The sequence below is a fragment of the Heteronotia binoei genome, chromosome 15 (assembly GCF_032191835.1).
Source record: "Heteronotia binoei isolate CCM8104 ecotype False Entrance Well chromosome 15, APGP_CSIRO_Hbin_v1, whole genome shotgun sequence".
In the NCBI taxonomy this organism is placed as follows: Eukaryota; Metazoa; Chordata; class Lepidosauria; order Squamata; family Gekkonidae; genus Heteronotia; species Heteronotia binoei.
In genome coordinates this window covers 7,821,549-7,839,234 of record NC_083237.1, presented here as the reverse complement: position 1 = coordinate 7,839,234, position 17,686 = coordinate 7,821,549, and the positions used below count along the sequence as shown (strand labels likewise).

Here is a 17,686-nt window from a genome sequence, read left to right as displayed (position 1 = left end):
AGCTTGATGTCTATACCTGGAAAAGTTTTAGAACAAATCATCAAACAGTCGGTCCTGGAACATTTACAAAGCATGGATGTGATTATCCAGAGCCAGCATGGTTTTCTCAAGAACAAGTCATGTCAGACTAACCTGATCTCTTTTTTTGAGAAAGTGACTACCTTGCTGGATTAGGGGAATGCTGTAGACATCGTTTATCTTGATTTCAGTAAGGCTTTTGATAAAGTTCCACATACTATCCTTGTCGACAAGTTGGTAAAATGTGGTTTGGATCCTGTTATCGTTAGGTGGATCTGTAACTGGTTGACAGATCGCACCCAAAGAGTGCTTGTGAATGGTTCCTCATCCTCTTGGAGAGGAGTGACAAGTGGAGTGCCTCAAGGATCTGTCCTGGGACCTGTTTTGTTCAACATCTTTATCAATGATTTGGATGAAGGAATAAAGGGAATGCTTATTAAATTTGCAGATGATACTAAATTGGGAGGGGTTGCGAACACAAGAAGACAGAAACAGGATACAGGATGACCTTGACAGGATGGAAAACTGGGCTAAAATCAATAAAATGAATTTTAACGGGGATAAATGTAAAGTTCTGCATTTAGGTAGGAAAAATCCAATGCATAGTTATAGGATGGGGGAGACTTGTCTTAGCATTAGTATGTGCGAAAAGGATCTAGAGGTCTTAGTGGATCATACGCTGAACTTGAGTCAACAGTGTGATGCGGTGGCTAAAAAGGCAAATGCAATTTTGGGCTGTATCAACAAGTATAGTGTCCAGATCATGTGATGTGATGGTGTCGCTTTACTCTGCTCTGGTAAGACTTCACCTGGAGTATTGAGTTCAATTTTGAGCACCGCATGTTAAGAAAGATATAGACAAGCTGGAACGGGTCCAGAGGAGGGCGACAAAGACAAAGATGGTGAGGGGTCTGGAGACCAAGTCCTATGAGGAAAGGATGAAGGAGCTGGGGATGTTTAGCCTGGAGAGGAGGCAGCTGAGAGGTGATATGATCACCATCTTCAAGTACTTCAAGTACTTGAAGGGCTGTCATATAGAGGATGGTGTGAAATTGGTAGGACCAGAACCAATGGGTTGAAATTAAATCAGAAGAGTTTCCGGCTCAACATTAGGGAGAATTTCCTGACCATTAGAGCAATTCCTCAGTGGAACAGGCTTCCTCGGGAGGTGGTGGGTTCTCCTTCCTTGGAGGTTGTTAAACAGAGGCTAGATGACCATCTGACAGCATTGAAGATCTTGTGAATTTAGGGAGAGGTGTTTGTGAGTTTCCTGCATTGTGCAGGGGGCTGGACTAGATGACCCTAGAGGTCCCATTCAATTCTATGATTCTCTATGAAAAACTACTTTATGGGATAACAGACCTTCAGACCAAGTAGTCCTTTTTTCTCACGGGGGGATCACGTATAATTCTGGGAGATCAAACTGCAGGCCCCACTGGGAGGTTGGCAACTCTCTCTCAGCCACCCCTTCAAGCATTGTGACCCTCTGCTGCTCTGCTTTCCACCTTCCTTGCACAAATCCCCCATCCCTTTCCCCCTCAACATCCAGGCTGTGGCTTCAAATGCACCCCCAAATGCAATAGTGGCCATTGTGTCAGCTTGTACAACAGCAAGTGGGCCCGATGAATTGGCCCGCTTTAAACATTAGACAACATGTTTAAAATGTAAATGACCTTTTAATAGCTTGAAAATATAATAGAAGTTCCAATATTATTACTTTAATGCAACTAAAATTTACGTTGTATTACTATTTATTGAAAGATAAAAATAAAATCATTTTTCAAGGGTACTTTATATTTAAGAATATAATAAATAACTCTGAAAAAAATCTGATTCAGATCTTTACCATTGCGACCACGCAATGAAGCTTAACTGGGAATCCCAGCCTGGCATCTTGACGTGCAACCAGAATCAACTTATTAAGCTACTGCAGACATTGCAAAGACAGCAAATATTTTTCATTGCATCCCTGCTCCTTCCTGTTATTTTTCCTCTTAGATAGTATGTGTGTTTTCCCCGTGTGCTATTTATGTATGTTTTTACTCTTAGTTCTTAATAAAATACCTTTCTGGTTATCCAGCCTGGTTTATTTGAGCGTTCTTAGGGAACGATCCCTGTAAACATGCATTTCAAAATTCACCTAGTCAATTCATCTAGTCAATATGGTTTTTGATATTCTCATTTTTAATAAACGGTGCATTTTTCTTCTTGGCTATATTGATCTCCTGTGCCCCTGAATTAGTTGTTACAGGTTAATCATACAAAAGACAATATTTCCTCCTTTGGGTTCTGTTTACAGTTTTCCATGAGGTGTCACGATTTGAGGCCTAGAAGGCAAGGAGAGGCCTGCCTAGTGAGGCCTAGAGGGCTTGGGGAAGCCTATCTCATTTGGCTAGTGAGTCTACATCTCCCAGGATCCCTTCTCTTCCTCGGTTTGGATGGAAGCAGTTTTGGAGGGAAACTGACCGAGAGGAGGATGGGACCTGGGAGGAGAGGATAAATAGGCCTGATAGGGAGGCTGGTTTTCTCTAGGATGCTGAGCTGGAGGGAGCTTCAGCAAGAGAGTTTTTGCCCTCACCTAGAACTGGGGTGAATTAATACAGTGTTAACAGAAGCAGCCCCATGGCACAGAGTGGCAAAGGAGCAGTACTGCAGTACTGTGATCTGAACTCTCTGCTCATGACCTGAATTCGATCCCAGCAAAAGCTGGTTCAGGCAGCCGGCCCAAGGTTGACTCAGCCTTCCATCCTTCCGAGGTCGGTAAAATGAGTACCCAGCTTGCTGGGGGGAAAGTGTAAAAGATTGGGGAAGGCAATGGCAAACCACCCTGTAAAAAGTCTGCCGTGAAAGCAACGTCACCCCAGAGTTGGAAACAACTGGTGCTTGCATGCACAGGGGACCTTTCCTTTCTGAACAGAAGTAAGGAATGCCTAGAGAGTCGCGTTAGGGCTGTATATTTGATTTCTATCACCTGTACTGTTTTTCACCTTTTCACACGAAAATTATTTTTTTAGTACCCACTATTTGTACCCAGAAGTTCAGGCTGGATTTCGGAGAGATAGGAACTAGAGATCAAATTGCCAACATTCAATGAATTATGGAGAAAGCACGGGAGTATCAGAAAAACGTCTATTTCTGCTTCATTGACTATGCTAAAGCCTTTGATTGTGTGGATCGCAACAAACTGTGGCAAGTCCTTAAAGAGATGGGAGTACCAGACCATCTCACATGTCTCCTGAGAAACCTGTATAAGGGTCAAGAAGCAACTGTCAGAACGGGATATGGAACAACTGATTGATTTAGAATAGGAAAAGTTCGACAAGGATGTATATTGTCACCCTGCTTATTTGATTTATATGCAGAGTACATCATGCGGAATGCTGGCCTGGAAGAAGCACAAGATTACGGGGAAAAACACCAACATCAACAACCTCAGATATGCAGATGACACTACTCTAATGGCAGAAAATGAGGAGGACCTAAAGAACCTCTTGTTGAGGGTGAAAGAGGAGAGCACAAAAGTAGGCTTGAAACTCAACATCAAAAAAACTAAGATCATGGCATCTGGCCCCTTCAAACCTTGGCAAATAGAAGGAGAAGACATGGAAGCAGTGAGACTTCACATTTGTGGGATCCAAGATCACTGCAGATGGTGACTGTAGCCATGAAATTAAAAGACGTTTGCTCCTTGGGGGGACAGCTATGGCAAACCTGGGCAGTATAATAAAAAGTAGAGACATCATCCTGCCAACAAAAGTTCATATAGTCAAAGTTATGGTATTCCCAGTAGCAATGTATGGCTGTGAGAGCTGGACCATAAGGAAGGCCGAGTGCAGAAGAATAGATGCTTTTGAGATGTGGTGCTGGAGAAGACTCTTGAGAGTCCCTTGGACTGCAAGAAGATCAAATCAGTCAGTCCTAAGGGAAATCAACCCAGACTGTTCACTGGAGGTCAGATGCTGAAGCTGAAATACTTTGGCCACCAAATGAGAAGGGAGCACTCCCTGGAGAGGATCCTGATGCTAGGAAAGACAGAAGGCAAAAGAAGGGGACGGCAAAAGATGAGATGGCTGGATAGTGTTACTGATATAACAAACACGAATTTGAGCAGACTTCAAGGATGGTGGAAGACAGGAGGGCCTGGCGTGACTTTGTCCATGGGGTCGCAGAGTCGGACTTGACTGTGCGACTGATCAACAACATTTGTTTGAGCACCAAGAATAAAACTGTTGTTGTTGTTGAACTTCCTGGGTCCTCATGTCTCTGGTCACAGATTAAAAAAATTGCTGATAAGGAAGGCATGAGGGTTAGGCCCTCCCTCCCAGACAGACCTCCACCAGAGTGGTGGCAGCCAGCAGGGGGGGGGGAGCCCACCCTGGTCCCTGCCGGGGTGTGACATGAGATCGCACAGAAGTCCAAAGGTCAAATGCCAAAACAAAAGAGGATAGCCCAAATGAGCATATCCTTGAGGGATACTGCCAGGGCTAAAGCATGTATAAATTTAAATGACCAAGAGGCCACTGTACAGGAGCAAACTGTTTGGCACAGTGCTATGACAGATGAATTTTACTAAGAGACAAAGGTAATCCACTTCAGAACTCACTTCATAAGTAACCAACAGGGCCAGTGCTAGGGTTTTTGGTGCCCTAGGCGAGCTGCCCACTAGCGCCCCCAACCCCCCAAATATAAAAAACAGAATTGTAGGAGAAATGAAGAAACTTGAAACTTTACATTTTTAATCTGCAGTTTTTTATTTTACATTTTAATTTTTTTAAAAAAAATTATGAGATTAAGCAATAAAAATTGTTAGAATACTACTTGATTCTTTTAGCTGGAGGTGCCAGGAACAAGACCTTTACATGACCATTTCAACTTGATCCTTTTAGCGGGAGGTGCTAGTGACAAGACTTTGTGCATACAAGAAAGTTGCTCTACCACTGAGCTATAGCTCCCACCCAATGGCTCTGTTAAAGTAGAGTAGCAAGTATGAGTGACAGCATACAAATTCAACAAACCAATTTTTAGAAACGATCATTGGCTCTTCTTCAGCTTTTACAATTGGTTAATTTATTCCTGCCGGGCTCCAAGGAGCACACTGCGCAAGCACTGTCCACTTTCGCGTTTCCCAGGTCTGTAACATCTGCACTTACTTCATGGGGCCTGCTTTCAATTGGGAAAGGCAAGCTCCAAGGGGCACACACGCTGTGTGTGGGAAGAGGGGGCACCTAGGCCAGGGGGCGCCCTAGGCAGCTGTCTACTTGTCGGCCTACTCCCATGCACCAGCCATGGTAACCAAGGTTATTAAAAGTACTGTGATTGTTAAAATTGTTGTTAATAATCGACACATCTGTAAAACAGATTTACATTTATGTGTTCTTGCTGCAAGGTCCATTATGTATTTCTAGAAGAAATACATAATGGACCTGGTTACCGTACCGTATACATTTTCTACAATAAAAATTTATCCTGCTTGGACCCAGCAAAATTTTAAACGGTTGCAGAGAAGGGCCTTGAAGATTAAACTGTCTCCATCAGCAATGATCAAGTAGTATCAGAATAGTTTTCTTTTGCTTCAAACTTTGATGAATTAAAGCTATTGTTTAATGATGGTGAGAATATGGATTCCAGTTGCGACAAGTGTAAAATCTGTAGCGCTTGCCCATCCTGTGTACTAAAAATTCTGGCATCCTTCAGGACAAGGCATATGACAACCTTTATAAAGTCATTTGCACGCTATCAGGCCCAGTAGCACCTTTAAGGCCAACAAACGTTTATTCAGAATGAAAGCTTTCGTACGCACGCACACTTCTTCAGACAAGGAATGAGGTACAGTAAGCAGAGCTACGTATAGCTGTTGGGGTTTAGAATGCAAAGTAGTACAGTTAAAACCCAGTAGCAGAACAGTCAAATGAACAAATCCAGAAAATCTTTGATCTGGGTTGCATTAGCCTGGGAAACCAATAAAACAGTAACACGTCAGAGTGTGACTATGTCTGCTAATTATTCTATTGCTAATAATCCTGGTTCAAAAAGGTTAGAAATCCACGCCGGTCCATTAAAAAAAAAAAAAAAGCATCCTCATTCATCTAACAATGTCTAACCCCCTCCCGCAACTGAACTTGATGGCCTTCTGCTAGGTAGGTGAATGAGGAGCTGGCTGAATAGCCTGCGATCCCTGGGGAGAGCGATCCCGCGCAAAATTACGCCAGAGTGCGAGTGGCCCCATTTGAGCCGCATGAGGCGCGGCTGGAGGCAACCTGGGCGAAGCTCGTCCTCCTGGAGAGGGTAGGAGACGTTTTTGCATTTCTCTGCAGCACCGAAAGGGTTAAAGTCGGGGAGCCGTTTGCTAGACAGGCTGAGCCTGGGAGGTGGGTGGGAGCAGAAGGGTTTGCTTCTCCGTTGGGGAAGAGAACAGCAACGGCGGGGGAAAGCCTTGCAGGCAGATATCCCGGGAAAGTCTGCTTAGAAGTAAGGCGCTGGGGGAGGGATCCGCTTTTAGGTCTGGGAACTTTGGAGGAAGGCTGGGATCAGGTTGCCAACTCCCAGGTCGAGAGGCAAATTGCTGGCCATTGGAGGTGGAGGGCGCATGCTGGGAAAGGCTAAGTTTGGGGACGGGGAGGGGAACTTGAGATGGGGCTGTGGGGTCCTCCCTCTCTCCAATGGGGCCATTTTCTACCAGCTGCAGGTCGGTTGTAATTCTGGGAGAACTTCAGGTCTTACCTGGAGGCTGACAACCGTGTTAGGCACCAGAATTGCTCCGCTTTATAACTGGAGGTTGCGGAGGAGGGGCGGGCAATAATCAGTGTCTTTCAGTGCAAGAAAAGTTAAATGTACAAAACAAAAACGAATGTTCTGCTGCTGGTCAATTTCACCGACGAGAGCTTGTGACGGTTTCACTGTACAGCCTCTTATAGTGTGTTACCCAAGTCTCAGGGGAAATGGGATTGTTAAAAATGTTTTGCCGCTTACCTGGTGACACAGAAACCAGTTTCCAGAATAAAGCGGAGTTCTTCTCTTTCACAGTCCTCCAAAGTTCTGCCCCTGACGCTTTAATACTTTTCTGCTTCTTGCTCTTAATAAGGGACTGATAATGGGGTTTTGGGAAATTTCAGGTCCACTACAGGGAAGGCTGCGGGGTTACTTCTATATAAGGCATAATGAGTATTAAAGGAGTTCTTAGTCCCACTGCACTCTTGAGTCAAACCATCCTTTGTGCAAAGACAGTCAATTCTTTGATAAGCTAAGTTTAACCCCTATCAAGGCTCCCAGAATCCCCTTTAAAATCAAGTTATATTTATACAAGCAGGAATCAATATTATTTGCACTCACTACCACATGTACCCTTATTCATTGCCTCATAAATCAACAGCGAGGCCATTTTCTTTTCTAGAGAAACTGGCCATTTGGGGGGGGGGGGGGTTGACAAAAAAAGGTGCACAGGGAAAGGGAACTCCTGCCTGCACTGGAACCAACCGGAGACCCTGATGCATTCCCTATATGGGGCCGGGGCTGCCAGGTGGTGTCCAAGGCCTGCCCAGAGCGGAAAATCACCTTTGTGAAGGTGCGGAGAGCTTGGCAATGCCAGCAAAGATTATTTAGTAGGCTTATATTCCGCCCTTTCCCGTAAACGGGCTGAGGGCGGATCACAACATACAGTAATAACAATAAAATCCTACAGTTCAAAGTTAAAACAATACATTTAAAATTAAACAAGTCAGAACAATAAAACAATAAATCAAGTGCATCACAGGCAGGAAGGGCATATCATACAGGATAAGCAATTATTGGCCCAAAGTAAAATGATGGTAGTAATAAGCATGGTAATAAGTAATAAGCAGTAAGCATGGTAAGACATGGTGTTGCTACAAGGGAGGCCAACTGATGGAATAATAGCTGGAATAGGACGCCCGCTGCCTCAACTAAAAGCCCAGTGGAATAGTTCCGTCCGGCAGGCCCTATGAAATGGCAGTAACTCAGGTAGGGCCCGGATCTTCCCAGTCCACAAACAGTTTTGTTCTGATGCACCAGGGCAATTCTTGTGAGTCTTCTGAGCATGTGAAAGTTTCTGATGTTCAGTGGTGTATCTCTTTTCTCTTCTGTTTTCCTTATGACAAGTTACTATCTGTGCCTCTCTACCCCCCCCCCCCCACAAGAAGCCTCTTTTCACTGGCAAGTGAGTGAAGGCATCATTTCACAGTTGGAGGTGACCCAAGAGAAGGAGGAGATGGAAGAACAGAATCCAGAAGGACCTGGAACTAGCAAGACAGCAAGCAAAGGCCCCCTTCTCCTCCAAGCTGGGAGTGGTGTTGAAAGAGCTGCGGCAGAGATCCTGGCTAAGGACACCATGACCTCAGATGTGCATTGCCGACGCTTCCGGCTGTTCCAGTATCACATGACTGATGGGCCCCGGGAGGTTTGCAGCCAGCTCCATGGACTTTGCAGCTACTGGCTGAAGCCAGAAAGGCACACCAAGAAGCAGATCCTGGACCTGGTGATCCTGGAGCAGTTCCTGGCCATCCTGCCCCCAGAGATGCAGTGCTGGGTCCGAGGATGTGGGCCGGAGACCAGTTCCCAGGCGGTGGCCCTGGCTGAAGGTTTTCTCCTGAGTCAGGCAGAGGAGAAGAGGCAGGCAGAACAGGTGAGGGGCATTTTCCAGGTATATCCAATTTAAGCAGCAATATCTGATCTTATCCTAAATTTTTCCTAACGTACACTTCTCCCAAGAGTTACTCATCCAAATGGGAGATATAACAGCCTCCTTCACCAGCCTCTTCTACTAGAGAATGTCTTATTCCTCCAGATAACTCAACAGGTCTGTTCACAGAAGGCTGCAGAGTCTGGGAGTGAGGCAGAATCCATTGCTTGGTCTGCTCATGCTGTGTCTTACCTATCTCCCTCACTGCTGTTTCAGATGTGGGGACCATCCGTGAAGACAGAAGATTCATTCCCTGAGGCGGAAGGAGCTTCCTTAGAGCAAGGGCAGAGTGCGCAAGCCATGGAGCGTGCCCAGGATGCCCTCTCCTGTGGTAAGGTCTCATAGTGCCTGGATGCAATTGGGGCACACTGTGAATGTGATGGGTGGAGAATTCCAGTCAGGAAAAAATTAAATATTTCTTCACACCACACGGAATTAATGGCACTCAATGTCCGTTTCTTGTGATGCCTTTCAAAGGAGTTTAGATAAATTAATGGAGGGCAATTCCTCACATTAACGAAAATGTTCATATCTCACCTCCCTTCCCTAAGAGGAACTCCAGGTGGCTCAAAAAAAGAAAAGGTAGACAAACCTGGGTGGAGCTATTCAACCTGCTGACTAAATAGAGCCTCCACTTTCTGGGGCAGCAGAGCCCTGAATACCATTTTCTAATAATGGGGAAAATTTGGCTCCTCTGCCCATGTGTCAAGGGACATCTGATGAACCATTGTGGTAAATAGGATGCTGGAATAGGGATGGCAGGCTGTGGACTGGCACACCCAGGAGCTTTTGGGAGGGGCTTGGAACAGATGTGATGTCATACTGATTTCCATCCTCTTGCAAACCTACTTGCGGCGTTAGCATGACAACAGATCCTCTGAAAACTCATTCAGTCTTCGGTTGTACTCCAATCACATCTCAGTTTTGGACCAAATGGGATGGTGACATGTCATAAGACATCATATCCAGCCCCCTCTTTTTCTCCCACCAGCCCAGGCCTCATGGGAGGTCTCTTCTGGCTGGAGAACACCATGCACGGACTTTTGGTCTGATCCAGCAGGGATGCCGCAATCTTTTGCATTCCAGAGTTCAAAGGGCACATTTCAAGTCTCACAGAAGCGTGAAATATATTTGCAGCATTTCTAAAACCCAAGGCTTATGGATACCTGGTCCTTCTCTTCTGCCACTTCCACAATTTTGCAAGGAGTGTTTAAAATCATTGTTTGTACACAGGGTGAGGTTTCACACCCCTTTGAAAGGGATGTGTGAAGCAGGGAACAAACAAGCAAATAGAATAGGAACAGAAGGCAAACACCCTTCCTTCCTCCTTTGTCTCACTAACAGGCAGTGGAGAGATTAAGTTGAGTCATCGTCTTTTCAGAGGTGCGGAAATGTCTGCTGCATCTCCAACCCAGGTAAGGGAGTTCAGCAGGGGACAACCGGGGTCTCCCCTCCTTTCTCAGTGGGGCTTTTGCATGGGGCCTGGTGAGTAAGGCTGCGTTTGCTGTTTCCCTTACCCATACAAAGCTCTCTGTCCGGCATTCTCCTGCAATATTCCCTTCCAGTGTCAAGTCCCTGACCGGCATGATCTCTGATGAGGGAATCTGCTTTTTCTTTCAGCGTCCCTTTTCCTTTGAGGAGGTGGCTGTACATTTCACCGAGGCAGAGTGGGAACTGCTGGATCCGGACCAAAGAGCTCTCTACAGGGAAGTCATGCAGGAGAACTATCAGAGGGTTCTTTGTCTAGGTAAGGATCTTTCCTAGGTGCCAAAGGTGTGAATTGATGATGCACGAATCCAAATATTGAATAGTAGTACATCCTTTTCAAGCCTGTGCCACTGCTTCCGCGGAGCAACTGAGGCCCGGGTTGTAGCCATCACCCAAACCAGACAGGGTGTCCTGGCCTGAGTCAAAGGTGGGGACAAGAGACTGTCAGAAAGACTCTGGAAGGGGCCAGATCCTGAACTCTCTGCTGCCAGCCTTTACAGCACACCCTTCCCCCTGGGTGGGATGGCTGTCATCTGCCCTGACAGATCTGGCATGGATTCATCCCCCTTATACTGCTTTGGATTGTGGGCTTTGATCTTGACCAAGTTTCTGTCCTTCCAGAAGAATTTGTCTTCTTGCTTGGATTTCTCCGAAGAGCTTAGTGCAGGGGGAAAGCGGCACTCTTGTGCGCCACCCGTCGCTGTCTTGTTCCCCGCCACCCTGCACGATGACATCACTTCTGGTGATGTCATCGTGGCGTGCGTGCACAAAGCACACGTACAATGAGCTCCATAAAGGGAGCTTGTGGCGGGGGGGGTACAGCTCCAGTCCTGCTTCCTTCCCTCCTCTCAGTGACAGCCTTTTGAATACTTAAAGAGAGCAATTGTGTCCCCCCCTCGGCCTCCCTGTCTCCAGACGGAACATTCCCAAGCCCTCAGATTTCCTTATAAGGTTGGGACTCTAGGCCCCTGCTCATCTGCACCTGCTCAGTTCTGTCCACATCCTGTTTGAAGCGAGGCCTCCCAGACTGCATATAGTACTCCGGGCGTGGCCTAACCAATGCAGTGTATCTTGTGATTTGGATGTTGTGCCTCTGCCAATGCACCCCAAGACCACATTAGCTTTTTTCACGCCTGCATCACGCTTACTGCTCATATGTCACTTGCAGTCCCACATGTACCCCAAAATCTTGCTTATACACTTGACTACCCAGAAGTGTGCCCCCGTCCAATATGCATGCTTCTCGTTTTTGCTGCCCAGATGTAGAACTCTGTACCTATCCTTGTTGAATTGCGTCACATTCACATCTGCCCACCTTTCCAGTGTGTTCAGATCTCACTGAATTCTGCCTCTTTCTTTCAGTGTATTCACAACTCCTCTGAATTTACATAATGCGAAGTCTGCAAATTTAACGAGAAGTCCCTTCACCCCCTCATCCAGATCATTTATAAAAATGTTGGAAAGTACCAAACCCTTCGGCACCTAGGCTTCCCAAACCTCCCGCTCTGGCGGGAGACTTCTGGGTTCGCAGCCTCATCTCCCGCTCTTCAAAACTCTGGAAGCGGGGGTGGGGGGTGGAGGGGGGGAGAACATACCTTTAGGCTTCATGTTGTAGAGCTCCTGAGCCGTTTGCAAAATGTCTGCCCCTTTAAGGCTGGGCAGGAAGCAGGAAGCAGAAAGGGCTTCTGAGAACGGCCCCTCCCTTTCTTTGCTTTCGTTTTCACAGGAAGTAGAGTTGTCCGGAGGAAGATCTGGTAAGTGTGTGTGAGAGGGAGGGGGAAGGGGGCAGGGGATTCCCTAGTTTGGAGGCCCTCCCCCCCTTTAGAAAGCGTGGGGGGGAGGGAAATGTCTACTAGGCACTCTATTATTCCCTATGGAGAACGATTCCCATAGGGAATAATAGGAAATTGATCCGTGGGTTTTGGGGGCTCTGGGGGGGCTATTTTTTGAGGTAGAGGCACCAAATTTTTAGTATAGCATCTAGTGCCTCTCCCCAAAATACCCCCCAAGTTTCAAAACAATTGGACCAGAGGGTCCAATTCTATGAGCCCCAAAATATGGTGCCCCTATCCTTAATTATTTCCTATGGAAGAAAGGCATTTTAAAAGGTGTGCTGTCTCTTTAAATGTGATGGCAAGAACTCCCTTGGAGTTCAATTATGCTTGTCACATCCTTGTTCTTGGCTCCACCCCCGATGTCTCCTGGCTCCACCCCCAAAGTCCCCAGATTTTTCTTTAATTGGACTTGGCAACCCTATCGGCACCCCAGTACATACTTCACTCTAAACAGATGAGATGTCATTGACAGATGCTCTTTGGGTGTAGTTTTCTAGCCAGTTCCCTATACACCTGACTATCCTAGAGTCCAGTCCACAGTCCTCCAGTTTAACCATCGAAATATGGGGAACCTGTCAGAAGCTTCACTGAAATCCAGATAGGCAATGTTGACTGTGTTCCCATGACCCAGTAAGCTCATCATTCTATCAAAGAAGGAAACAAGGTCAGTCTGGCAGGACCTGTTAGGGACAAATCCAAGCTGACTTCCCCATATCACTTAGTTGTCCTTCAGATGCTCACAGACTGACCTCTTTAAAATCTGCTCTGGTACCTTCCCTGGGACAGAGATCAGACTGACTGGCTTGTAGTTCCCTGGGTCATCCTTCCCCTTTTTGAAGAGCGGGATAACATTCGCCCTACTCCAATCTTGTGGCACATCTCCTGTCCTCCATTGGAAACACCATGGCAACCAGTCAGCCCCAACCTCCATTTGGATTGGTACTCATCATCCAATAGAAAGTCAGCCTTTTGAACCCTGACATTTACCCAGACTTCTCTTCCACCCATTTTTGTTTCTTTCACTTCTAAGCCTTCCGCTATCTGCTCTACAGAAATCAGTTTGTTGTGTTGGTTACATTTGCTGAACCACTGAGTACTTCTCGTGACTTTTCTCTGGTGGCCCCTGTGGAGCTGGGAGAGACCACGTGGTGTTGTGGTCAGTGGATGGGGAGAGCATCTAGGGACTCTCACGAAGGGAGCTTATTGCTGTCACCGGCTGTTGTTGCCAAGGTCAGATGCAGGCTCAGCAGCAGTGCCCCCCCACCTGGTCTAGCAGGAAGGGAAAGAGAGGCAGGGCCAGCTGGCTGGATGCCCGCCCTCTTGACCAGCTCCGGCTTCCTAAGCATGCACAGAGCCACTGAACTCTGATTCAGCTGGGCCAGGCCCACAAGACAATCCTGGAGGCAACCAGACTTGGACACAGAGAGCTGCCAAGGACAGCCACAGATGCCAAGGCTCAAGCGACAGGGTCTGGCATGGTGGGTGCGGTGAGGTACGGGGGTGAGGGAGAAGGCATTGTTGCCAGTAGCCTGCCTTGTTGGTGGCAATGAGGCACAGAGGCGGCAGCACTGAGAGAAGGCTCAGCTCAGGGTGGGAAGGAGTAGGAGAGAGGGCAGCTGGTGAGAGAGAATGCTCAGGCAGTGTGATGTGTGGCTGTGGCAGCTGTTGAGACCGTGAGCAAGTAAAAGAATAGAAGGCCCTGGGCAGCAGAATGAGGTATGCACAGCAGAAGCACAAAAAAAAAGGTGGTGGATGGAAGTTAGATGGCCTTGTGCATAAGCCAGGGGTAGGGCCCCATGAAGCCCCTTTGTGGCTATGGGCCTCTCTGTCTCTCGCCACTCCAAAGGAACAAGAATTATAAAACAGACTTTGATGGAGACAGACAACAGCCTTTCATCCAGAGAGGCTGGAGAGTTTCTCAAGAGGATCCCCAAAAGCATACTTCCTTCCAAAATTATCTAGCTGAGAATGGTTATCCATGTCAAGGGAACTGGCAAGAAACAGCCATTGGGGATTTCTCCTGCACTTGTGATCAGCTCTTAATTTGGTAGAATTATAAAGCCCACGGGTTGAGGAGGGAGGGAGGTCTTCTGCAGCCTGAGATCTGGAGGCTCAGAAGCTCCATCAAGGGAGGAGTTCAGCTACGGCTCATGAGGGCTGTTGTATCCTTAAATACTGGATAGTCTGAGGGGGGAGGGGGTGTTAGTTAAGATCAGCCACACTGGATGAGGCCAAAGGGCCATCAGTCCTTTCCGACACAGTTGCCTTTTGATTTTACCTGCCCTCTCAGGCGCTAATAGAAACACTCTTTTTATTCCAGCAGAGGATGATCAGAAGTATGAGAAAAGGGAGGAAGTTCATCAGCAGTCACCAGAGAATGTTAAAAAGGAAGACCTGAAAGGAAGCTTCTGGAATCAAGGCAGGCTAAAGAGGCAGAAAGGCAGGCAAACAGTCAAGAAGAGAAATAAAACTATTCCTTGCCATGGGAGGGATTTCCAAAAAGTCATTCACATGGGGAAGGAAATGGACAAGTGCTCAAAACATAGAATGAACTTTTCGGATCAAACCCAAGGTAATGTCCATTTCCAGGGACAGAAATTCAGTTTGAGGGGCACTCTTGAAAACCATCAAAAAATCCACAGAGCAGAGAAATTATTTGAATGCTTGGAATGTGGAAAAAAATGTATTAGGCGTGACCATCTTCTGCAGCACCAAAGAACACATACAAGGGAGACAATCTTTGCATGCTTAGAGTCTGAGAAGAGATTCAGTCACAGTGAAAATTGTCACCAGCATCAAAGAACCCACCCAGGGGAGAAACGTTTTGAATGCTCAGAGTGTGGGAAGAAATTCAGTCGAAGTGGCACTCTTCGACGGCATCAAAGAACTCACACAGGGGAGAAACCTTTTGCGTGCTCAGAGTGCGGGAGGAGATTCAGTCAGAGTAGTAATCTTCAGAAGCATCAGAGTACCCACACAGGGGAGAAACCTTTTGAGTGCTCAGAATGTGGAAAGAGATTCAGTCTGCGTGACAGTCTTCACTGGCATCAAAGAACCCACACAGGGGAGAAACCTTTTGAATGTTCAGTGTGTGGAAAGAGATTCAGTCGAAGTAACAATCTTCAACAGCACCAAAGCACCCACACAGGGAAGAAACCTTTTGAGTGCTCAGAGTGTGGGAAGAGATTCAGTCGGAGTAACAATCTTCAACAGCACCAAAGCACCCACACAGGGAAGAAACCTTTTGAGTGCTCAGAGTGTGGGAAGAGATTCAGTCAGAGTAGCAAGCTTCAGCTGCATGAAAGAACCCACACAGGGGAGAAACCTTTTGAGTGCTCAAACTGTGGGAAGAGATTCAGTCAGAGTAGCAAGCTTCAACGGCATCAAAGAACCCACACAGGAGAGAAACCTTTTGAGTGCTCAAAGTGTGGGAAGAGATTCAGTCAGAGTAGCCATCTTCGGAAACATCAAAGAACTCACACGGGAGAAACCTTTTGAATGCTCACAGTGTGGAAAGTGATTCAGTCTGCGTGACAGTCTTCACCAGCATCGAAGAACCCACATGGGAGCAATCTTTTGAGTGCTCATAGTGTGGAAAGAGATTCAGTCGAAGTAGCACTCTTCAACAGCACCAAAGCACCCACACAGGGGAGGAACCTTTTGAGTGCTTAGAGAGTGGAAAGAGATTCAGTCTGTGTGACAGTCTTCACCAGCATCGAAGAACCCACAGGGATAGAAACCTTTTGAGTGCTTAGAGTGTGGAAAGAGAGTCAATCTGCATGATAATCTTCAACAGCATCAAAGAATGCACACAGAGAAGAAACCTTTTGAGTGCTCCTATTGTGTGGGAAGAGATTCAGTCACCATTGCAGTCTTCAGTAGCCTCAAAGAACCCACATAGGGAAGGAAACCTTTTGAGTGCTCAGAGTGTGGGAAAAGATTCAGTCACAGTAGCAAGCTTCAGTGGCATCAAAGAACCCACACAGGGGAGAAACCTTTTGAATGCTCACATGCTCCACACAGGGGAGAAACCTTTTGAATGCTGTGGGAAGAGATTTCCACAACTTGACCATCTTCTGCAATGTTAAAAAAACCCACACGGGAGAAACCTTTTGAATTCTCTGAATGTGGAAAGAGATGCATTCAGCATGACTTTCAAAACCATCAAAGACCAAAACAAGGAGAAGCCATGTAACTGCTTAGCCTGTGAAGAGAGTTTTTTTCTTATTTCACACCTAAAAGACAACCACAGGCCATACAAACTACTGAAAAGATTTAAAGCGCCAAACTGTACAGGCAGTGACCTGAGAAAGCAGTTTCAAAGTGTGAAGGAGAGAAGCTACTTTCACCTCCTCACCGTGGAGACATGCATGGCTCAGAACAATAGCTCTCCCAGGATTTATTAAATAATACCTTCAGCACCCAAGTCGGACTTCCCTTATGTTGTTAGCTGCCCTGATCCCACCATTGGATAGGGCAGATAGAAGTTAAATAAATAAATACATACACTTATCCTTCATTAAGTGCCACTCAAGCAAATGCTGAGGTCTGTTCACCTTCCCTATTACCCTTCTTGCCTGGGGCTTGTAGTGCCTGCAAAATTCTGCCATCCCTATGTCTGCCTCCAGTTGAATGATCAGTGTGTTGTCCTCTAGCAGTGAGTAAACTTGTCTCAGCATACCTTTTGCCCTATAAATATGTCACCATGCTTCCCCAGTAAAGAGTGTGTGCTGTGTGTGTGTTTTCTCACCACCCTTTTGCATGTGGGGCCACTCTCTCACTTCTCAAAATGCTGTCTGTTTCCTCTTCAACTTGCTGCTTCCATGGACCTCTTCAAGACCAGTAAATATTACCCATCCCTACAATGCTATCCCCTTTCCTCCCTGATTTCCCTAGTTAGCTCATGTATGTGTATGCTGTGTGCACCCTTGATTTGTCCTGGTTTTTTTTGTTGTTATTACAATAAAAACCGTTTTCCAAAGGTTCCCATAAAGAACGCCTGATTATTTCTGAGAGTTCTCATAGGGATGGTCCCCTTCTGCAGAGGTGTGGAGATCCCAGGTACCCTTCTCTCGCTCTGTCTCCAAGCTAATTTGCACAAACTCGCAAGTTGCCTTTGGGTAATGCTTGTCGGGCACACATGCATGCCTGCAGCTCCCATTTGGTCACCCTTCTGTAAAGGGTGAGGGGGCTGAGGAAGCCATGCCCAGTGGGAACAGTCACCTGCTTAACAAGTTGGCTACTGCTGTATTGGCCTGGCTGACCTTCTGGCCAGTCATTGCTTCATTTTAGTTCTTGTGAATCAAAGAACACTGTGGGGAAGAAGTCCCCTGCCTGTCATACAAAATATGTTTTTGCCCTTCTCTCCTTTTCTCACTTTCTGCACCATGCAGGGGATGTTCCCAGCTCCCCCACCATCCACAACTTCTCTCCCTTGAGAGAAGGGAGGATGGGTGAATCTGGATCTCTAAAGAGATGCAGCTTAAATGTAAATCAGTTTGCCTGCAGTTTTTTGAAGAACAACAGCTTGTGATTTCCTTCAGAAGAGAACAAAGCACATTTGAAACACAAACACCTCATTGTCATCAGTCACATCTGGGATTCCCAAGGATGCTCACATCCTCACCTGGGTTTTGTGATATGTCAACGG

General features: G+C 46.6%; 1 protein-coding gene across 1 annotated transcript; it reads left to right on the top strand.

The window, feature by feature from the left end:
* The first annotated feature begins 6,381 nt into the window (after positions 1-6,381).
* On the top strand, positions 6,382-17,029 carry LOC132583721 (zinc finger protein 436-like). Its single transcript, XM_060255359.1, has 6 exons — positions 6,382-6,486; positions 8,172-8,656; positions 8,930-9,044; positions 10,058-10,128; positions 10,334-10,460; positions 14,357-17,029. The coding sequence occupies exons 2-6, from the start codon at positions 8,243-8,245 to the stop codon at positions 15,532-15,534; spliced, it is 1,905 nt and encodes a 634-aa protein (XP_060111342.1). The 5' UTR covers positions 6,382-6,486; positions 8,172-8,242; the 3' UTR covers positions 15,535-17,029.
* The last annotated feature ends 657 nt before the right edge of the window (positions 17,030-17,686 follow it).

What these genes read in the sequence shown, in the direction of transcription:
- LOC132583721 (XM_060255359.1), top strand. Translation starts at nt 8,243, where the DNA reads ATGGAAGAACAGAATCCAGAAGGACCTGGAACTAGCAAGACAGCAAGC. An exon ending in CCAGGATGCCCTCTCCTGTG is followed by an intron (nt 9,045 to 10,057) that starts GTAAGGTCTCAT and finishes TCTCACTAACAG; the next exon opens with GCAGTGGAGAGATTAAGTTG. An exon ending in TCAGAGGGTTCTTTGTCTAG is followed by an intron (nt 10,461 to 14,356) that starts GTAAGGATCTTT and finishes TTTTTATTCCAG; the next exon opens with CAGAGGATGATCAGAAGTAT.